The sequence below is a fragment of the Gastrolobium bilobum genome, unplaced genomic scaffold (genome assembly GCF_033153095.1).
Source record: "Gastrolobium bilobum isolate Gb01-03AN ecotype WA unplaced genomic scaffold, APGP_CSIRO_Gbil_v1 utg35313, whole genome shotgun sequence".
Lineage (NCBI taxonomy): Eukaryota > Viridiplantae > Streptophyta > Magnoliopsida > Fabales > Fabaceae > Gastrolobium > Gastrolobium bilobum.
Genome location: NW_026899154.1, coordinates 37,549 through 60,789, shown reverse-complemented (window position 1 = coordinate 60,789; position 23,241 = coordinate 37,549). Strand labels below are relative to the sequence as shown.

At 32.3% G+C, this 23,241-nt stretch overlaps 3 protein-coding genes across 3 annotated transcripts; 2 read left to right on the top strand and 1 right to left on the bottom strand.

The window, feature by feature from the left end:
- The first annotated feature begins 259 nt into the window (after positions 1-259).
- Positions 260-3,764, top strand: LOC133287753 (type IV inositol polyphosphate 5-phosphatase 11). The gene is made up of 8 exons (XM_061485420.1): positions 260-282; positions 377-536; positions 655-791; positions 1,074-1,150; positions 1,240-1,365; positions 1,828-2,015; positions 2,100-2,237; positions 3,576-3,764. The coding sequence occupies exons 1-8, from the start codon at positions 260-262 to the stop codon at positions 3,762-3,764; spliced, it is 1,038 nt and encodes a 345-aa protein (XP_061341404.1).
- Positions 3,765-11,769: 8,005 nt separating this feature from the next.
- On the top strand, positions 11,770-18,122 carry LOC133287755 (protein DA1). Its single transcript, XM_061485421.1, has 12 exons — positions 11,770-12,223; positions 12,460-12,606; positions 12,740-12,830; positions 13,476-13,608; positions 14,394-14,514; positions 14,629-14,712; positions 15,608-15,727; positions 15,855-16,067; positions 16,516-16,572; positions 16,669-16,787; positions 17,419-17,477; positions 17,605-18,122. Exons 2-12 carry the CDS (start codon positions 12,505-12,507, stop codon positions 17,940-17,942), a joined length of 1,437 nt encoding a protein of 478 aa, XP_061341405.1. The 5' UTR covers positions 11,770-12,223; positions 12,460-12,504; the 3' UTR covers positions 17,943-18,122.
- A 280-nt stretch (positions 18,123-18,402) lies between these two features.
- On the bottom strand, positions 18,403-20,178 carry LOC133287752 (lysM domain receptor-like kinase 4). The gene has a single exon (XM_061485419.1). The coding sequence runs from the start codon at positions 20,176-20,178 to the stop codon at positions 18,403-18,405; it is 1,776 nt and encodes a 591-aa protein (XP_061341403.1).
- Positions 20,179-23,241: the final 3,063 nt, after the last annotated feature.

The following is a 23,241-nucleotide window of genomic DNA, read 5'->3' as shown; positions in this document are numbered from 1 at the left end:
ATCTTCTCTCCTTTGTCAACGAGCTAGAACCGACCTAACTCTTGAGAAAAAGAATACATGCACATTCAAAGATTTTAAACGATTCACAAGCTTTAATATATGTATGATGCATGGTCCAAACTCCAAAGTCCATCAATTTATAATAATCCCTTCATCTCCCTCAATCTCTTAAAAGTGACTTTTCATTCAAAATCGTTTTTTGTCTACACGCGTTTGGAAATTCTTGTTTCTTGTTCTTATCCATCACGTAATTAACACAATGGGGAACCAACTTTGCAAAGGGTATATGATCGATCATACATATGGAATTGATTACCTTTTCACAACATTTGTTCAACTCTCATCATATTCCATTTTTTTTCCCTACAATTTGCAGACGAAAATCTAGGTCGAAGAGAAGGCCAATGAGTTTCATTCATCATCAAGCTTCGCCCTCTCATATAGGGATAAGAACTGTGGGTGCAGATAATGTTTGTAACTTCTTTTCCAATTCAGATCTTTGCATATCAATAGTTACTTGGAATATGAATGGTCAGGTGCAGTCAATGACTCAAACGAGTGATTTAATATTCCTTCTTTGTTCATGCAAGAGAGACTCACTTTAATAATTTTGTCACGTTTGTCTATGTCTGATTTTCCTATGAAAACTATCAGGTTTCGTTTGAAGATTTAGCAGAGATGGTTGGTAGAAACCGCGAGTTCGATCTTCTAGTTGTTGGATTGCAAGAAGCTCCACGTCCACGAAACAAAGTTGCAACTCTTCTGAAAGCAGCTCTGAATGAAAGTCACACGTGAGATTGGCCACACCACTTATCTTCACTTTTTCTGTTTCGGTTTCTCTTGTTTTAATGCTAATTAAGATTGAAAATATAATAAGCTTCAAGTTTATCCAATTCGGTCTATTGTCAATAACTATATATATGACTGATCGAGCTCAATTTTATTTTATTTTTTATGTTTTTAATATTATTCATTTTTTTTAAAAAAAATGTTATTTTCCGAATTCTGTGTTTGCATGTAAACTTATTGGAATTTTTCAATCTTTTTTTTCCTTCCTTCTTTCTGAAATGAAGCCTGATAGGTAAAGTTATCATGCAATCTTTGCAGTTGTACCTATTTGGGCCGAGGAATGCAGCATCATTCATTAGAGGTGAGGTTTGTCAAAAATAATTTTATTCTTGGTTAGTCTTATGTTACGTATAATCCCAAACTAAATGTAATCATTTTAATTGTATGCAGAATTGAAGGTGGATAAACAATCTGTTGGGGGCTGTGGAGGAATAATTGGAAGAAAGAAAGGGGCTGTAGCTATCCGCATTAACTACAGAGGCATACAAATGGTGTTCATCTCCTGCCACCTCTCTGGTAATTAATGAAGGATCTCTTTGTTAAGTAGGTGATAGATAAATTATAACATTTTTAGTATAGACTATAGAACATAAGTTTGCATGAGTCTTGAAGCAGAGGTACGGTCTTTGTGAGAGGAAGGGCTTGGTTTCAAATTTGGAAAACAATTTCTTTACAATGGTACTAGAAAAAGGTTGTCTACAATCAACTCTCGTTTCTACCCTCATATAAGTCAGAGTCTTATTTATAAGGATTTGCCCTTCTTTTTTTATACATTGGTAGAAATTAAACGCACAACCTAATATAACCTACCCAAACGAATCCCAGTGGCTTTGATTTGCCTTTACTATAGAAGATAACCTTAATTGAAAATCATTTTCACAATAGTCTCTTTGTCAGTTAATAAGACTTTAAGTCTTCCTTAATTATAATCACATTCACATTCCCAATTGAATTGTACTGAGTAGTTTTCTTTTGCAGCTCATGCTCGCAATGTGGGGGAAAGAAATTCTCAATGCAGGCATATATCACATTCCATCTTCTCTAAAATCTGGAACCCATATGCTAGACCAGCCCACATTACTATTTGGTTAGGAGATCTAAACTACAGGCTTCAGGGGATTGATACTTATCCCGCTAGAAATCTGATAGAGAAAGACTTTCACAAGGTTAGTTTCATCAATATCATCTCAACATAATGGGTTTGCAACTTTGAATTTCACTCATAATTCCTTATTTTTTGTACGTTTCAGCGGCTTCTTGGAAAAGATCAGCTCTTACAAGAAGCTGGACGAGGACAGATTTTCAACGGGTTCTGTGAGGGAACATTGACATTCAAGCCAACATATAAGTATAATAAAGGAAGTAGCAACTATGACACAAGTTACAAGGTGAGTAATCACGCTTTTCAATTCCACATTAACACGCCATGCAAGGTTAGATTATAATTATATATATGTGGTTCGTATTATTCGATAAGATGCATTTTTAAACATAATTTGTATGCAATACGTAATTTTAAAATTCAAGCAACAACTGGCCTTTTAGTCAAATAATTATAGGAGTACACGGTATATTTATGAAATTTTAGCTGACGTATTTTGCGGACCTTTCTTAAATTAGGAGCTACTAGAAAAAACTTGTATAGCGACGGAATTGCTATGGAAATTCCGTCGCTAATTTCATCCTCGCTACTACTTTCCGTCACAAATTTCCTCGCAAACGATTTTGCAAGGAAATTTGCGAGGGAAAGTAGTATAGAGGATGAAATTAGCGACAGAATTTTCATAGCAATTCCGTCGCTATAGAGATTTTTTCTAGTAGCGAGGTCTCATATTCATATACTGGATAGGAATATTCATATCATGATGTAGCATATAATATAAAATGGGTTTAACATTTTTCATGTTGTGGAAGATAATTTTATTTCTTACATATACATAAAAGTGTGTGAATCTCATATTGGCTATGTGAAGAGAAGAAAGAGGAAAAAAAATGGACTTGACACATTTTTATGTGTGTAAGAAATAAAATTATCTCCTACAACATGAAAAACATTAATCCCATATACAATATTATTAGCAAAAGAGTTATTATTTTGATATATTTGGATTGTGGCATTGTTTTTTTTTTTTTTTCAATTATTAATTTGAGATGGATTAGCTAGTTTGATCATCATATATCGATGACCATGAAAATAGATGTTGATTTCTTTTCAATATCATCACTATACATCTTATATATGAAATTTAATGTATCATAGTATTAGTATCATACAAAATCAATTCAATTTGTAATAATATAATATTTTCTGAATTAATTCAAAAAAAAAACTATATAACTTCAAAATAATAATTCTAACGGTAAAGTTTTACATTTAACATTGCTATTTGACATGAAACTGTTTCACAAAGCTTAGTTACAGTTAATTAAGATGAAATAAAATATAGTAAAAACAAATAAAGTTGATTGTTAAAAAACGATGTACTACCCTAAATTTATCCATCCATTTGAGACATTTTACAAATGTGATTTTGTGATGTTTAATATTATTGAATATGTATATATAAATGTATGATGTTACTGATGTATATGTGTGTTTTTTTTTTGGCTAGGTAAGTATACATATAATAAATATATTACTTTATATGTGTACATATAGTACGTATGTGTGTTTAAATTACGGAGCAATTAGTAACTATAATGTACATGTTATTGTTTTATTACAGGTGCGAGTACCAGCGTGGACAGATCGCATATTGTTCAAGGTAGAAGATGCAAATAACATAGAAGCAACCCTACATTCGTACGAGTCGATGGATGAAATATATGGTTCTGATCATAAACCAGTAAAGGCACATCTCTGCTTAAGACTTCGTCAAATTCCAACTAAATCCAATTGTAGTGGGCCCATCTAATTACGTACCTTGACATCTGATCTAAGTGTATAGTTGTTCTTTATGTATTATTTCATGTTATATAATAATATTCGTTTGTAAATTGTATAATTCGTATATAGTTAGTCAAAAACACAAACAAAACAAAGAAAAACGCGAATTTGTTTTGTTGATGGATTTTGAATTGGCCGTATGATAGACTCGCATAAGTCTTCTGGTCGGTTTATTGAGTATTGACTTCTTTGCGGAATGTTCTGATTGGTTGAGTGTTACCTTGGATTAGTTGCAACCAAAACCAAAGTCACCAATGTTGAAGTTGACCTATTTGCCGACAATTTTTTAATTAGGTCGTTTTTTGGGGGATATTTTTAATAAATGATTTTTTTTATGCCCTTAATATTCTAGGTTAAAGGATCTATAGTGTATTCTTCAAATAAATTCTTTACACGTGCAATGGACGAAAATTGGGAATCTAATACCTGATCTCCTTGAGCAATTTGCCAAACACTGCAATTATATACTGTTAATTAGTTGAAATTATTAACCAGCGTCCGAACTTTTTTCTAAAACCTCTTTATAGTTTTTTTTTTTTTTTTATCACTTATATCTCGGGCGTTTGTTACGCGGTTTTCTCTAGGATTTTCGGGAAAATGAATTTTTCTAAATTTTAAATTTTCGAATATTATCGTAAACTGAATGTAAAAATCATATTTCTGAAAATCGAGATTTTCGGATAAAAAAAAAATTCTCCTCTACCAAACGTCCCATAAGCTTTCTTTTCTCATCACTTATTTTCCTATGTTTTTTTCCATCGAGGTCCACCTTTAAGACTATTAATAATTGATTAATCTGCTCATTTTAACCTCCAAATCCATTAACACAGTTGCTTAAAACAATTTGTTGCAATGCTCATGAGAAGTTAAACTTAAAGGCTTGAGTACTTCAAAATTTATATGTACTGATAGTTACCAAGATAATTACCCTCTCCATTGTCATCAGCTTTGAGCACTATAAAGGCAAGCTTCAGCAAAGAAATTATTGTAAGGGTCCAGAAAATGAAGGAGAAGAGTTCATAAATGACCTCCATGCAAGATCTTCCATGTGCATAGTCCCAAATACATATAATAAAGGTACACTATTTCAACAATTTGAAATGATGATATGAGAACTGTTTGCTTCTATGTTTTCTTCTAAATGATAAGGACACAGCAATTATGACTGAAAAAAAAAATTATACTTGATCCTTTTAACATCCTTATGAAGAATTAACTGGAACTAATTTATAGCGAGACAACGGCAAATTAAGTTTCATAATCAGGTTTCATAAAATTTTAATTATGATTTTGCCGATGACATATTAACAGTAATGTTAGAGAATAATATAAATTATTAAAAAGGTCCTCATCTTTTTTTGGGTTGAATTGGTTCTTTACATGATATTAGATTGCATGAGGGGATGTGTTAGAGAATAATATAAACCAATAAAAAAAATTTCACCAAAAAACTTAAGTTTTGGTTTGAATTGATTTGTTATAAGTAAGACAAAAAATAAGCTACATGAGTAAAACTAAATTTGATGAACACAAGTATGTTAAAATGAAGGGCAATATTACTCTTATGCAATAAGAATTTTTTTTTTATCTTATGTACATACATCGATACTTGTGCCAATTATTTTATTTTTTTTTCTATTGGGCCCCACTTTAAATTGAATGTGTAGGAGATAACAAAATTTTTATATCACATGAGACTACAATTACCCTAAAATGAATACAGCAAAAACAAAATTGCGTTTACAGTGTTGACCGTTGAAGAATTTCTGAAAAGCAATTAATGTTTCCTTAACCTCATCAAAAATTGCATGAGGCTGCAATGGAGAATTCGTTAGGAGGCGGATAAAATTGGAAGTCTGAGCAGCAATTTAGGTAATGTTCCATAGGATACAAATATAATTGAGTTTTGTAGGGTAAAATGGACAAATTATTTCATTATTAACGATGTTAAATGTGACTTGGATGGAAAAAATTATAAGGGAACAAGTGATAAGAAAAAATGTTTAGGAGAATAAGTGATATAAGAGTAAACTATTGGGAATTTTGGATTTTTTTTTTTTTTTGGTAATTTAAGGGGGTTAACTACAACACTACAAAGAGATCAATTCAATAAAATCGTTCTGAAATTACAAGACAAAGACAAATCAGCCCAATACAAAGCAATGTTGTCAAACTCGAGTTTCTACGTAGAAACAGAAAGGGATGGTAGAAACGTAAAACATAGAAACGACACGAAACGTAAAGTTTCTACTTTCTACCACTTAAGGTCAAGATACAAAATTATATATATGCATGTACAAAAAAATCACATGACATGTTTGTTGAGCCACTTATCTATCTAAAAAGGAAAATTATTTTTTATAACCAAGTATCAAAACTATAAACAGTGATAATTAACAAGTAATGGATAACCAATATGCTATAGCTGCTTTATACGCTCTGCATATTTTGGATCATCGTTCACCAGAATATAATTCCACTTCTTTCAATGCACACAATGATCTAAAAACACAAAACGATTCTCATAGCATAACTTATAATAAAATTGCAACTTTATAAGACATAATCATAAAAAACTTATATTCAAACAAAAAGATATTAAGATACTGTGAATATGATTTGGGGAAAACGAAAATTAATTTTTTTTTTATTAAATTTTTAGTTTTAAGTAAAAATGGTCAAAATGTAAGTTTTTACCATTTTTACGCGGCATTTCTACCAGTTTTTACCAAAGACAGTTTTTACTTGAGTTTTAAAACGCAATACTCTAGTATAAACATAAAAACGTAAGTTTTTACGTTTTTACACTAGTTTTTGACAACAATGATACAAAGGCTAAATACCAGGGGGAGAGTTTGAAAAAATACAAAAATTATTCTCAACAGGATAATCTAAAGGATATTTAGAAAGCCAATCTGCACAACTATTTCCTTATCTAAAAACATAAACCATGTGAACTTCCCAATTCTTTTGTAACCATGCTCGAACTGAGTCACTATGCAAGACTCTCGAGCTACTCTTCCACTGTTGGAGAGCAAAGTGATAACTGAGCTTGAATCACTTTATAGGATACAACGTCTCCAACCTCTAGCCCAAGCAAATTCAAGACCCTAAAGGATGCCCCATAATTCTGCAACAAAAGCTGAACAATGACCAATATAGTAAGCAAACCCTTCTATCCAATAACCATTTTCATCTCTTATAATTCCTCCACAAGCAGCAACACCCCTGCCATCACTCCTGGCTGCACCATCCGTGTTTAATTTCACCCAACCTGTGTCCGAAGGTAACCATCTAATAGGAACAGAAATGTAATTCTTGGTCAGCTTTGTCCCTTTAGAAGTTATCCAGGCTTGTGTATACTCACGAACCAAACTCTCTACGGACTGCACCTTGTATGCTTTCCCGTTATTTTCCACACCATGCACCTGATTTTTTCTTCACTGCTAGGCTAACCAAACAGTAACAGCAAAAACCAATGACCAGGGGGCATCAAAGCACAAAAAAGATACATTTTGAATATTCAAGGAAAGCCAAGCATCTAAATTAGTATCAAAGAAATCATTTATCAAATTTGACCTCAAAAGATCAGACCAAACTTTTTTAATCTTTGGACAGTCACGTGCCATATGAATAATGGATTCCTCATGAAAATTACAAATAGGACAGCTAGGAGGACACAATCTAAAGTTTGCCGATAAGCTCCTAGTTGATAGACGATGATGAGCAGTCTTCCAAAGGAACAAACTTATCCGATTGGGCCCTTTTAAATTCCAAATGGCTGACCAGAATTTTCTGTCAATACCATTAGAACTATTTTGATTTAGCAATGTAAAATAAATATTTTTCACAGAAACTTCATCTGATCCAACTAAATTCCACCATTTTTTTGTCCATACCATTAGATTCATGAGGAGGCAGCATGCTTCTAATAATTTGAACACAATCATCAGGAAGAAAATTAGATATAATCTCACAATCCCAAGTTCTATCATGAGTAACATAATCAATTACTCTCTTACCAGCCTCTGTTGGGGAAATTTGAGCAATAGCTCTGTTTGCAAGTTTTTTCTCAATGTTCACCCAATGGTCCTTCCAAAAAAGAATAGAAGATCCATCACCCACATCCCAAACCAGCTTGGGTTTAAGCTTATTCCAAACATAACACATAAATTTCCAAAGACGAGTTATGGCAAACGATAGAATATCTTCTTTCTTTTTTGAAAAAAAAAAATCTCATTTTCCCCTTGTTTTTTTTTTAATTCGAGTCTTGCTATTGCGCGTCAAAGCTTTACAGTAATCGGGCAGGTGGGGTGAAAATATATGTTTGATCCTTTTTAATATTATCTTTAGGAGAAATTTAAAACCTTAATCTTAAATCCGCTCAGAACAAAATTGTTTTTTTGTGAAAAATACTGTGGTTTGTAAAAAAAAAAAAAAAAAACTTTACGGTAACCTGATTTTCTTTTAATTTTTCAATAAGATACAGAACGTGTCAAATCATTAAGTTCTGTTTCCAATCACTTAACAAGTGAATCTGAATACAATGGTGGAAGAAGGCTACAAATCCTAGCCGATTAGTAACATTCAAAAGCCCTAAAAATAGTTACATGCATTTTATTGAGCTATGACTTTCGGTGTTTCCTATTGTACATTTAATCGTTATCTCTTTAGAACCGAAAACTAATAGAACCAAACCACGTGTTATTCATTCCTTTTCTTGTAAAAGTTAACAAAAAAAAATCATTGTATTCAGGATTCACTCAACAAGTTCTGTTTGAACATTGGTTAAATTAATCTATGCATTAATTGACATCACTTAAAGTTAACAAAAACATATACATGACAATATTAAGTGGCGTGTGGGATGCATAAATGTCAAAGCAACTTTCTTCCTTATCCCTATATAAATGCGTTTTGGTGTTGGACGATAAAAAAAATACACACTCTCATTTAGTCATTTTCACCTATTTAACTTAACAAATCAAAACATAAAAACCCTCCGGAAAATCCCATTTGAAATATTTTAAATCATTCAGAGAAGAAGAAGAGAAGTGAACTCACGAGCCTGTAGAGCAAAGCTTGAAGCTTTGAGGAAGAAATAGTGAAAGTGATCTTAAGAGCTGTCCTTGGGAGCTTCCAAATGTAGCAACATCATAGGAAAAAACAACAATCACTCCAAGGAGAATGCGGTGCAAGTTTCCAAAGCGAGGCGACTAAATCAAGCACTTGGGCCGAACCTTCTTTGGGGACCCACTCCCAATAGAAGAAGAATTTCAATCTTTTTTTGGCTTTGCTCCCAATCGATCACCTATTTCTATTATCGAACTAGAACACTTTCATCCATGCCTCTTCTTCTTCAAGTCTTTTTTTTTCTTTTTTCTTTTTTTTTTTTTTTTTTTTTATTACAGGTATCTTCCATGAGAAACAATCTTATTTGAGTAGGAAATATTCACATCATGCTAACGCTAACTTTCTCAATTTTTTTTTTTTTTATTTACAAAGACTTAAACTCAAGACCTTACTTAAGCCTAATTAAATATGTATCACTTAAATCAATTCATTTTGGTTTCAATTCCCTTGTTTTAGTATAATTAAATTCCTCTTTCTTTTATCTTTGTGTGTGTCCTTCCTCTCGTTCTCTATTACAAATGTATTCATTAGAGAAGCATATATTCTATGATGCACCGACACTGACACGAGACACGGAATACGACATGACACGCCGATACATTAATTCTAAAAAATGTCATATTTTGACACGTTGGGGCACGTTTTGATATTAAATAATATTTTTAATATATATAATATAATTTATATTTAATACATATAACAGCCCATAATAAGTCATATAAACAATTAAATATTCAAATTCCATAACAAAAATATAAACAAAAATAATTTTTCGTACTTTGTTAATTTTTCATGTCGAATTTTATAACAGAAAAAATTAATTTATAATTTTTTATGTTTTAGTTAATAAAATAAAATTTAGACCTAAAAAAAAAATGTGTCAGAAGCGTGTAAGAACGTTGACCGCGTGTCGATAAAAGTTGACTGCGTGTCAGAAAAGCGTATCGGAACGTGTCAGAGCATTGACCGCGTGTCATAAAATATTGACCGCATGTCAGACACGTGTCGAAACGTGTCGGTGTCCTACACGCATTTTTTTGAATTTTCGGCGTGTTCGTACTTCATTGCCTATACTCTAAAACTAAAAATAATACTTAAGGCCAAACTAAATTAAGGACAAAATGGGATGATGCATTTAGGCTATGTATAATTTGATTGGGCCCATTTTTATGTTGAATTAATCTAAACTATAAAACGGTTTGAAATTTCCTTTTACAATAAATATGCATTCAGCAAGAAATTTACCAAGCCAAATATATATCTCTATTAACTCTTTGCTTCGCTGAAAAGAAAAATCAGTCCAAAGTTATATTATTATTACAAGAAATTTAGTTTCTTAAAATGAAAAATTCATCTTAAAGAAAAAATTTAAAAAGTATAATTATTAATAAAAATTTAGAAAATAAATCTTACAATTTATCATACTTATACATAGATTTATAAGAAATTTTTTTTATCATTCTGAATATATTTTTATATATATTTACTGATCTTTTACCTTTTTTCCAATAAAATTAGGAGGAAAGATAAAAAAAAGTATTATAAAAGAGAGAAAGTAAAAAACAAAAATGTATACCAAAACACAAAATGACACAAAATTGTAATATTTAAAAGGAAAAAAATATTTAATGTTACTTTAGATAACTTTGTCTACTGTTCATCGAAATTACGTCATTTTGGGGTTGAAAAATTAAAAAATTAGAAGGATAAAGACTATTATAACTCTGAAATAAATTAAAATTATAAAAACACCATGATTTCTGCTCCAAAACGACGTCGTTTCGATGAACATTAGATAAAATTATCTAAAGTAATTTTCGAATAAACAAACCCTATTTAAAATTACAAACGATTTTTTCTAATATAAGTATCTTTTAATCATTGATTTATTTTTTTAAATCACAATAATTCCTCGATACTTGCCCCCAATACGAAAAATCATTCCAAAGTTATATTATTATTACAAGAATTTGGTTTTTTAATATGAAAAATTCAACTTAAAGAAAAAAGTAATAAAAAACTATAATTACCAATAAAAATTTAAAAAATAAGTGCATGTTTGATTGTATTCTGATTTTCTGTTCTTAAAACTGTTTTATAGAATATTTAATAAAATATATATTTTCTATTTTTTTAAAATTAAATTCAAAATACAAAATAAAAATAACTCATATATATTCTTTAAATTTAATTCTAAAAATTAAAAGATAATTAAAAATTTAGAACTATTTCTACAAAATAGACATTATCAATCCAATTTTTTTATTTTTTTATTCTGAAAATCAAAAAAAAAATTTGAGAATAAAATCCATACAAACCAAAATCTTACAAATTTATCATATATATATACATATATTTCATGCGTGTTTTTAATATTTTTAACCAGAATAATTCCTCGATACTTGCCCCCGTTTTCTGCGCATGACAATTGACAAGTAATCCACCGTGGATGCGGAAATTTTTGCCATCTCTACCAAACCGCGTATCCGGCCGCAACGCAATTAACGATAATGATGGAAATTTTAATTAAATGATTAAATTAAATAAAGAGTTTTATGTTTATCATTTAACATAATATAACTTCACTTTCCTACACATACATTAAAGAGGTGGGGTTCACATGTTTTTTTTTTTTCATCATTTCACTTTCTCTCTCCCTTATTGATGTGAGAGTTAGAAACAACACTTACATTACATTACATTACATAACACTAATAGAACCCTAAAATAAATAAATAAAAACAATTCCGGCTTTCATAAAGAAACTTTTGCGTTTGTGCTCGGTTGCGTTTGGGGTCTCCTTGAGGAGAAGGCAAGTGTGTATCTTGTGTGTGAGAACAAGGAGGACCCCACACATTACCTTGTTAGACTTTTCACAACCACTCTGGATTTTTTTTTTCCCATTAACTTTCTTCATAACCCATTCCGGATTATCAGTTATTCACAATCTTCTCATCATTCTTTTCCGTTTCTTTAATTTTGACTTTGAATTTGCGTGCACTTCTTCTTTTCCCTGTTCGCATTTATTTGGGGGGATTCCTTCATATGTCAATGATCTGGTTTTCTCCTGTTCCTATTTTGTTTCTGAAATAATATTCCTTTGTTTTCGTTCGCATATATAACAACACGCAGCAAAAAAAAAAAAAAAAAAAAAACCTTAACAGTTGTTGTAGCTATCTATCTGCCTTGTGAATTAGATCATACACTTTGCAAGAGTGAGAAACAGTTACCTGATTTATAATTGTTTCTTTTAATTGGGTCTCTGTGCTTCCGCGGTTTCAATTTGTTAAAGAGGTGAGTCACTTCTCTCTCTGCTTTTCTTCTTAGTTCCATAATTAGATGTTCTGTGTCATCAAGTTAATTGGTATTTTCAGCTGGAAAAAACCCTCTTTTTTTATGTTTTTTTTTTTTAACACACCCAAAATTGAAATTATTGGCCTTTTTTTATATTTGACATTTTGGTTAGAGTTAATGGTAGGATTGGCGGATCTTGTTGTGTAATATCTTAATTTTTGATGTTAAATGTGCAGGAAGGAATTTTTACCTACTATGAACATATAGTATAAATTTGATTTATGGGTTGGCTTAGCAAAATTTTTAAAGGCTCTGACCATAAGATTTCAGAAGGGCATTATTATAAAGAGGATGCGGATTATTACTTGCCATCAACTTCAAAGGTAACAGACTTCGGCACTCATTAACAACTGCTTTTGAATGCTTCAGAAATTTGTCTTTAAGTGTTGAAAAATGCTACAGGTTGCTCTTCTTGTTCTCCTTGTTTAACATATTTTGATGGGAATTTGAATGCAGGATGTTTGGTCCGAGAACGAGAATGAAGATATAGATCGTGCTATTGCACTATCTCTGGTAGAAGAAAATCAGAAAGCAAGCAATGTAAATGGTGAGTGATATAGCTCTCCAATGTTATTGTATGTCAGTGCATTTTGTTTGAATCTTTACAGTCAGAGAGAGACAGCTTGCTACGAGTAATGTAAATTAGAAAGTTCTAAATTTCTAATACTTGTGTCACGGGTGTTATAGTTATTTATACTGTTTTTCCATTGCCTTCATCTTCATTTTGTAAATTAGGAGAAATTTGATATGAAATCTTTGATCACATCATTTGATAAATGAAGAAAGCATTTGTTTTCTGTTGAATGTGACAGTAAATGCGCCTGATATGCTTTCCTTTGCAGGATAGGTAAGTTTGATATGTTATGTTGTTAGCTTAGATGATAGCATGGCTTGCATTTTATGTACTCATTTCATTAATTAACAATTAGTACCATGTTTGGAATCATTAAAATTTAGAATTTATATAGTAGTAACTTTACAATTATTATTTTTTTGTATATTCACTATCGGAATTTCTGCTTATGTTCTGAAGAGGTGTTGAACATTAACTGATTTGCACAGACTTCTTTTGTTTTGGATCCATTCTTTTTTAAACTTATGTATATACCAGTAATGTTGTCTAAATTGTGTTTTCCATAAGATAAAATATATTACTGTTTTATATTAAGAGATTTTTCTGTCCATTTTATAGACTACAGGTCACAATTAGAAGAAGATGAACAACTTGCCAAAGCTATAGAAGAAAGCCTAAATTTGGAGTCTCCTCCCAGATATGGAAATGAAAATATGTATCAGCCTGTTCAGTATTTCCCAATGGGGTACAGGTATGAGTTAGAGGATATATGATAACATTGTACGAATTTGGCATCATAATTTCAACACCTTTTTGTTTGACTACTTCAGTGGGCATGCTAAGAATATCATCTGAACTAATCTATTGACCATTTACCATAGGGTCAAAATTCCTGTTTCTTTCAGTTCTAACCCAGGCATATGCTGCCACAGATTGGTTGTCTGGAAATCTCTATTTTGACTTATGTTATACTTATACCCCTTAGTTGGTCATTAACATATTTTCCTTGTATTTCCACTTATTTGTGCTGGTCCCTTTGAATTACTTGTTTACTTATCATATCATATGACTCATTAAGGATATGTTGTTTAGGAAGGGGTTGATGTAACTGGACTATGGGGTAGTCTAGATACATTAATCTTCGTCCTTTTTCTCCTCTTCAAATTCCTTGTACCAAACATTTCATAAAGATACATTAGTTGAGTGAAGACTGCTGCAATAGAACTAATTTACAGCCACATATTAACTTGTACGTCTAGATTCTATATCATTATGGAATGTGATGATATCCATGGGTTAGTATGAATTAAGTTCCATATGCAAAGAAGGGATGTGATGATATGTCTGGTTGAAAGTTTGTATCATGCATATCATGTTCAAAGCTCATAAACAAAGGGAGAAACATCTATCCAGAAATTTCCTGTTTGTTTTCAATTGGTGGAGAAACTATTCGCTTTCAATTTGCTATTACATTATAATACCAACAATACATGTGATGCAGACATAATTAAAGTTGTCTAGTTATTTACATAATAGGATTTGTGCTGGCTGCAATACTGAGATTGGTTATGGGCGATATCTAAATTGCTTGAATGCATTCTGGCATCCTGAATGCTTCCGTTGCCGTGCTTGCAACCTACCAATATCAGATTATGAGGTTCAAGAATTTCCATTGACCTTCCACATTGCTAGTTTTCGTGATTCATTAATGGTTTTAATTCCATATTTATAGTTTTGTTGTTTTTACTTGTGCCTATCCTTGCTTTTGTAGTTCTCCACATCTGGAAATTACCCTTACCATAAATCCTGCTATAAGGAAAGCTACCATCCAAAATGTGATGTCTGCAAGCACTTTGTAAGTACTTCACCGTAACAGATCTTATATTCTTGCTTATTATACCCAATATGCATGAAGCGTTTTCTTTTCCCTTTACTAATTAATGTGTAAAATTGGACGAGGAGGATGAAAAATGCTATTCAGACTACAACCTTATGGAACTATATCTTATATTTATGCTAAATGCAAGTTTAGGTATTACTTATTGTTCTCATTGATTGTTTTTCTGTTCCTGACCTTGAATTTTTGTTGTGTCATTAATGTGAACAAATATGAAGTATATGAAACCTCATTTCTCCGGGAATATTAATACTTTGTCTATCTTTCACAAGTTTTTATCTATTTCTTTCTTTTGTTTTTATGCCAGTAATTGGAGCAACTGGATGCATCATTTCCATTAGAATTATAACTATACTCAATGACTGTGCTTAATCTATTTGATTCATTATATTCTCGTGATCAGTTTCTCTTGTTCTTGTGATTTTTAAAGAGAGTTTTGTGAGTAATGATCATGTTTAAATGTTAAAAGTTATATTTGTATTAAAGTTGTGCTTGAAGAATGCTTGCTCATAGCAATTATATAAAGTGCATCCAAATTAAATCACTGTCAGTGTGTCTAATCACTAATCAGGATATGGAAGATTTTATATTATCAAAGTTTGTGGTTCATGTTCTTGGTGATGCTTTTTTCTTACCTCTAATCATCAATAGCAGTAGTAGAAGTTGCTACTGGCATCATGGCATCACCTTGTTTCTTCAAACTAGTGGATATTATATGAGTCATTCATATTGTTTATAACTTTTCTTTTGTTAGAATTAAATAAAGACATGCTATTCAGTTTTCACCTTGACTTCGGCCTTATTTCTCATTGCCAGTTGCTTTTAATTTTTGGTAATATATATCTTTTGACAGATTCCAACAAACCCTGCTGGTCTTATTGAATATAGGGCACATCCATTTTGGATCCAGAAATATTGCCCTGCTCATGAACATGATAGTACTCCACGCTGTTGCAGCTGTGAACGAATGGAGGTCAGTCTGAATGAAGTATTTTTATGTGATCAATTATTATTTATACGCTTGCCTTGGGAAAGGTGGTTGAACTTGTATGGTGCAAAGTGAAAAGAATGTAATGACAAATTTCTCTCTTCATATGCAGCCACGAGAGTCAGGATATATTGCTCTTAAAGATGGCCGGAAACTCTGCTTAGAGTGTCTGGACTCTGCTATCATGGATACTAATGAATGCCAACCCCTTTATGCCGATATACAAAAATTTTATGAAAGCCTGAATATGAAACTGGACCAGCAAGTTCCACTACTTCTGGTTGAAAGACAAGCACTGAATGAAGCAAGGGAGGGAGAGAAGAATGTAAGGGAAAATGCATTTTCTCCAGTTATCAGTAAATATAATTACTGATAATTTGATTATATTGACATTCAGCTGTCAGGTGTACAAGGAACTATTTTTTTTATGTCTGGCATAATCTGCAGTTCTGCACAACTAATGTTAAAAGGGAAATAATACTTTTTGTTATTGATAGCTTTGAGAACGCCATCTCTGGCTAAGTTTTTCTCTATGGTGACATTTCAAAAACATACTATGTCAAATAAATAAGTCAATTTGACACATGATATAGGAAACTTAAAGAGGAAAAAGGAAACAGACATGTATATTCATATTTTGAAGTCTAACGCTTGCAATAAATGATTCTGTCCTAGACAATATTCTTTCAAATGTGAAGCTTCAATTCATACTTAGTTCATGATTAAAGCTAGTGTTTTTCTTTATTTTTTATTTGACTCTTTATCTTGGCCAGGGCCACTATCACATGCCTGAGACCAGAGGACTTTGCCTCTCGGAGGAACTCAGCACTGTAAGATTTCCTGTTATGTTTTTATGGTTAGATTATAGCTTCTGTTAAAATCCAATAATGTGCTATTTATGGTACATTGCATTTAAACTTGATCAGATCTCTAGACGACCTAGACTTGGGACAGGAAATAGAGCAATAGACATGAGATCACAACCATACAAATTGACTCCACGCTGTGATGTGACAGCAATTCTCATTTTGTATGGTCTTCCAAGGTAATAACTTCTACAACTTATATCAATTGGAGACAAGCTGAATGCTTATGAGCATCAGATAATTAATTGAAAGTTAACAAATCTAAAAGACAACCAGAAAATTTCATAAGGATGAAAATTACTGTTAGTGGACGACACACGAAATCAGAAAAGTTAGTATGTATCTAGTTGCAGAGACCCAGAGAACAATATACGATACATAAAAGTAGTGTGTTTGACATGGTAAACAATTTATAGAAAGTCCAAATTTACATGGCCAAATTAAAAAGAAAGAGGCTAAAAGCTGCGAATTGTCTTCCCCCTTGGTATCCGTGTTTACTTCATGAAAGAACCTTTGCGTTCTTTTGGAATTAGAAAAGGAAGTTGATTAAAAAAAGTAATATTTGCAGCCTAGCATGCGTTGCCTTGTTGATATTGGATTATATAATAATTCTCCTATGCATGCAAGATTCTCTTGGGTATATTTGCATGTTTGTTCAAGTTTCCTGACTTACAGAATAAATCTTGCAAGAGGCTTCTTTTTGTTGTCTTTTTCAAACCAACATCGTTGCTTTTGTCTTTTGGTTGGATGATTCATTTTATACATGATTGCAATTCTGTTTTGTTTTGTTTTGTTTGTTTGTTTTAACAGGTTGCTTACTGGGTCGATCCTAGCTCATGAGATGATGCATGCATGGCTACGGCTTAAAGGTAATATTTCATGATAGTGAATTTATTGTGTTGGAATTCATCTAGAAGATTTTTCACCTAACAGTAAACCAATGTTATTTCGTTGGGGTTGTCTCTCAATTTTATGCAAACTGCTGTATATATGAAGGTTATCGGACTCTAAGTCAAGATGTTGAAGAAGGCATCTGTCAGGTTTTGGCTCATATGTGGCTGGAGTCTGAACTCTCTTCTGCATCAGGCAGCAACTTTGTATCAGACTCATCCTCATCTGCATCATATGCATCTAGAAAAGGTAAAAGACCTCAATTTGAGAGGAAGCTTGGGGAGTTCTTCAAGCACCAGATTGAATCAGACATTTCCCCTGTTTATGGAGATGGATACAGAGCAGGTCAAAAAGCAGTGCATAAGTATGGTCTCCAACAGACCCTTCACCATATCAGGATGACGGGGAGTTTTCCATTTGAAGTATACAGATCCCCCATTTAACTGATTATTTCTCATTCTTTCTAGAGATAAAGCCTGGCCTGTTATTATTAGAAACGGAGGCTAAGGTTCTTAGGCATTATCTTTGACGAATTGATGATTTTTTATACTTGTAATTAATTGATACCATTGCGGATATATTGATTACATTCATATGATTTTTTTTTCACACCTCCTTTAATCACACTGGTTCTGTTTTGTATTACCACCTTCCAACCTGTGTCACCTCCCAAAAAATTAAGAAAAAAAGAACACTTTCCTATCAATATCTAGCGAATTTGTTCTGTATTTCAAAAGGAATAATGATTGGTATAAACATATGCGGGGTCAGAAAACTTCCGAATTAAAGAACCTACTAAATTTGTACATAAAATGCGTATGTTATATCCAAATTGACTGCAAAAGCAATAGAAGTGCACACTCCATATCTGTTAGCGAGAACTATCATTTCATCTCTTCAGGCCTAGACTGTTATTGATGCTGGGTGGTATTCTTTGGTCCATATCATTTGTTGTATTTTCAATAAGCTAGAGACAACCTCTGCTGTGTTTGGTCTCTTTTCTGGTTCTTGGGTCAAGCAGGATAGACTTAGTTTAAGTAACTGGAGAGCAGGTACTTTCCCACAGTTTCCAGTGAGCCTAGGGTCAATGAACAAACTCACCTTCTCTTCTTCATTCTCTTTACCAATGAGATTTAGAATTATTGTAGGAAGCATTACCATAACTCCATCTTGTAGGGTAATAATAGAGTCTTTACCTGTGATCAATTCCAACAGCACCACTCCAAAAGCATAGACATCCATTTTGGTAGTGACTATCGCTGCCTCCAGATACTCCGGAGCCATATAACCCCTAGATCCCACCACATGTGATGTGGGACAACCGGAAGTTATTTTCCTATCTGATTCTTCAGCAAGAGCAAAATTTGCTATCTTGGCCCTTAGGTCTTTGTTTAGTAAGATGTTTCCACTGTTTATGTTCTTGTGCACATAGCAAGGCTCTGTGAAGTTGTGAAGATACTGAAGTCCATTGGCAATATCCACAGCAATCTGGATTCTCTTTGCCCAACTCTGGTGCTCCGTGGACCTGTTTTTGCTAAGCCATTCTCTTAAAGAGCCATTTTCCATATATTCATAAAGAAGATAGAGGCAGCCATCGTTTCTACAGTAACCTTGCAGCTTTATCAGGTTGAAATGATTGATCTTTTTCAGCAAATTGACTTCCTTGGACGCATCTCCTCTCATTTTTTTAACAGCCAATATGCCCCTCCCATTGCCAAATACCCCACGAAATACAGAACCTTTAATTCTATTCTTTGAACTAAAATCTTCAGTGGCCGCCTTTATTTCCTCAAACCTGTACACTTTGGAATGATGTTCAATGATTGCTATCTCCTCACGGATATCTTCTGAAGACACCCTCTTTGTTTTCTTATATTCTGTATCTTGCTTAAAAAACCTTGCTGATCTTTTTCTTAACAGAAACATCACAGATAATATGACACACAGAACCAGCATGGAACCCCCGAGGGTGGCAACAATGATGTGGAGTTTTCTCATTGACTTGCACCTTTTGGAGCTGCAAACATGTGGAGTTGACATGTTTGGTGGATCATTAGCAACTATGGTCATTGAACTCACTGGTTCACTTGGCAAAGGAATCAGAATAGTTGTGAATGGAAAAAGAGTTTGTGTTTGTGTGGAAAAATCATTGGCATCAATTAGAATACCTGGTTCTACATTGAATCTTGTAGCAATATTTGAAATGCTATCACCCCAGTTCACTGAGTATGTCAGTAAATACTTGGTGCCATTTGTTGTCTGATGCCATGTTGGACAAGCACATCTGAGTGGCACGTGCAATTCCATCCCAGGATGCAAGTCAAGTTCCCCATATGGATTGGCACGCTCGAGAGCATCACAAGTGGCCAAACCCTGAAAAGTATCATTTGTTACTGCAAAATATGTTGGATATGTACCCAAGACATATTTGGTTTCAGCTTGGTAATAATCTCTTGTTAAACAAGAACAGTTCACAGGGACTATAACCTCTTTGTCAGTTGGGAACACTGTGAGCACAGTGGCATCATTTATTCTGGCAAGCTCTTCAGGGTTTGATGATGTGAGATTTGAAATTGTGGGGATGGTGTTGTAAGGAGGTTGAGATTTAAAAATGAGGAAGGCCATGCAAGACTTTTTGAGGCCATTGCATGTGTAAAGGAAAGCTGGAGAAGGCCCCATTTCATCACTGTTCTTGCAACTGAGTACTGAATTTCCTGAGTAATTTTGCTGTGCTCTTGCATTTAAAGAAAGAAGAAAGCTTAGTGTGAAGAAAATGAGGAGAAACACAACATGATTCATGGTGAGGTTATTTTCTTAAAGAAAGTGAGAGCATTTGAGTATATGATAATTTTAAGATATTTGAGACATACAGTATAGAATTATTATAAATTTATAGAAGAATAACGCGTGGAAATTGCCGGGCCCGCAGTTTTTCATAACTTGGTCCATTAGTTGTTTTTTGAGATGGATTGCATAATCGTTATCATATTTAATTGACCCGGTTTTGGGGTTACAATATCATATTATTATATTGGAAAATATAAGAAGACATTGTTGATTCCTGCAACAAGGATCCGGCAACGTATCTTGATTTTAGTTTGATTTTATTTTAAACGTGGGACCCACACTTGATTTGTGTGTGCAGAAAAATAGTCTTGTCATGTGACATGACAAAAAGCGAACCCTATTATATTATGTTGGGATATATACTCATAAAAATGAAGATGAAGAACAATCTGGAATTTTTTTCATACGGAAAATGAGAGTATATATATAAAATCAGAAAAATATTTGCAGATAAGTTATATGTATTTACTTCCAAAACGATATCGTTTTGGGATTGAAATATTGAAAAATTATAATTATAAAGACTATAAAACCCTGAAATAAATTAAAATTACAAAAACACCATAATTTCCGCTCCGAAACGACGTCGTATTTGGCTTACTGCAGATAACTTATATGCAGTAACTGCAGAAAAAACGAACTCATATAAAATATGAGATTAATGTTTCTCATGTTATAGGAGATAATTTTATCTCCTACATACACATAAAAGTATGTAGGACCTATATTTTTTCTCTCTTCTCTTTACATAACTCCATATGGACCTTATACAAAGCATAAGAAATATTAAACCCATAAAATATATTTTCGTTTGAATCAGGTTGTCAATAAATTGGTGTCTTTATATTTTTGTTGTCAACAGCCTCGCACGGCTTATCTTACTAATCGGACCGTGTTGTAGTTTTTTCTAAGACTTACGATTTATCAATTATTATATCATTACATGATTTATCCTCTAGCAAATTGGGTCTCTGTCAAAGGTGAGCTGCTGCTTCTACCGCACCACTACCCAACCCTAACAAGAAGGGAATTGGTCAAATAATTAATGACTGATGAGGGACATGAATAAACCCCAAATTTACTTATAGCAGAATCACCTTAATTCTAGACACTAGTTAAAAAAAAAAGTTTTGATTTGGTTATTGCGAAATTTAATGAATTTGATTATAATAATAATTGCATTAAAAAGTTAAACTCGTCAAATAACATAATACCAAATGATTGAATGGTAATAATGAGAAATTTAATTTTGATGCACAGCAAGTTTTACACACACATCAGATCTAATGAAGCATTACCAATGAATTTGACACCTTAGGTAATAACAAACATAGTTAAACTTATTGAATGAGACATTAAACTAAGGTTAGATAATAATTTTTAAAAAATACTGACAATGCACCAAAATTTGAGCCTAAAAAACTTAAATTCACGATGAATTAAAATTAAACTAATGAATTTCCAAGAATTTTATACCTATCCAGATATTTCCAAGAATTTCCAAGAAGGGAATTATAATTCCAATGTGATGGGCAGTGAGACATTCAATGGCTTGTCTGCCACCACAAATGGTCATTTATTTTTCGATTTAAAAATTAAAATTCGATTTTAAAAGAATTTCTTTTTCCAATTCCAATGTGATGGGCAGTGGGACATTCAATGCCTTGTCTGCCACCACAAATGGTCATTTATTTTTTGATTTAAAAATTAAAATTCGATTTTTAAAAGAATTTTTTTTTCAATTTACCCAATAAAAAAAGTTTGTATATGCCATGTAGTGTGAATATAATTTGTAGAATTAACCAGGGAGTGACACTTGGCAAAACTTTCCAACATTGAACTCTCCTTTATATATATATATATATAGATATAAATCTCTTTAGTTTTTACCGTGTAAGTTACCCAAACCCAAATCCATCAAACAAATTCATGAACAAAAATGAAGATGAGACAGTGAAGGAAAAAGAAAATACATGAATAAGGAAATGGTATGGATATCTTAATCATGCGCAAATATTAATGGGGTCAAAGCAATCAGTTACGGGGGGAAAAAAAAAGCAAAGAAGAATGCATGTACCAAAAAGAAAATATAATATAACTTGTTATCAAAAAAAAAAAAAAAAATATAATATAACTTTAATTCTTAACTGATAATTGTATGTCTTAATAACACTTATTATAGATCCATATTATCTTAAAAACTGCGACAAAATAACATTATTTTAATACACTTAACATCATTTTGCATGATGCCACCCCAATTTTAATTGTGCAGCTTGTACTAATTAATAATCAATTGGGAGATGTAAATTACTCATATTACATGAAAAGGTAATGTATTGTATCTGAGTATCTCTAAACTTTAACGTCCCATTTGAAATTAAGAGGTTTTTTTTTTAAGGATTTTTTATGCATTAAGTTTTTTAAATATTTTTTTTTTCAAAAGTCCAAACTATTTTAGATTTGAATCAGCATCTAAAAAATACTTTAAGTAAAATGCAAACACTTTTTTTTAAAAGGATATTGTTAGTTTATTTTCTAAACAAGAATAATTATCTATTATGTGGGATGCGCATTTTTTGTTATTAGTTAATATGTTTACTGACTTTTGTTTTAGTTTGGTTTATTTACTGTATTGGGCCAATGAATATTTTGTGTTGGTTTGCTAAGGCCCACATGCGGGTCATTTGTTAATAAGCATATGAGTAACAAAAATGCACCGTTTCATTCTCTTGGCTACTTAGTTAATGATACATATGTGATGATGGGTTGAAAACCGTATTGAGATACACTTTTTCTTTATTCTTCGTTCTCTGATAAAATCGTTCTTGAGAGAAGAAACTTAGGGTTTGTTCGTGAACCTTGGTGAGGCATTTTGAGGAAGATAAACTGAGA

Bases quoted from the DNA above. Each gene is read 5' to 3' on its own strand.
- LOC133287753 (XM_061485420.1), top strand. From the start codon at position 260: ATGGGGAACCAACTTTGCAAAGG. The intron at 1,366-1,827 runs GTAATTAATGAA...TTTCTTTTGCAG, and splicing joins CATCTCCTGCCACCTCTCTG to CTCATGCTCGCAATGTGGGG. The intron at 2,238-3,575 runs GTGAGTAATCAC...GTTTTATTACAG, and splicing joins ACTATGACACAAGTTACAAG to GTGCGAGTACCAGCGTGGAC.
- LOC133287755 (XM_061485421.1), top strand. From the start codon at position 12,505: ATGGGTTGGCTTAGCAAAATTTTTAAAGGCTCTGACCATAAGATTTCA. The intron at 14,515-14,628 runs GTTCAAGAATTT...TTGCTTTTGTAG, and splicing joins TACCAATATCAGATTATGAG to TTCTCCACATCTGGAAATTA. The intron at 15,728-15,854 runs GTCAGTCTGAAT...CTTCATATGCAG, and splicing joins GCAGCTGTGAACGAATGGAG to CCACGAGAGTCAGGATATAT.
- LOC133287752 (XM_061485419.1), bottom strand. From the start codon at position 20,178: ATGGGGCCTTCTCCAGCTTTCCTTTACACATGCAATGGCCTCAAAAAG.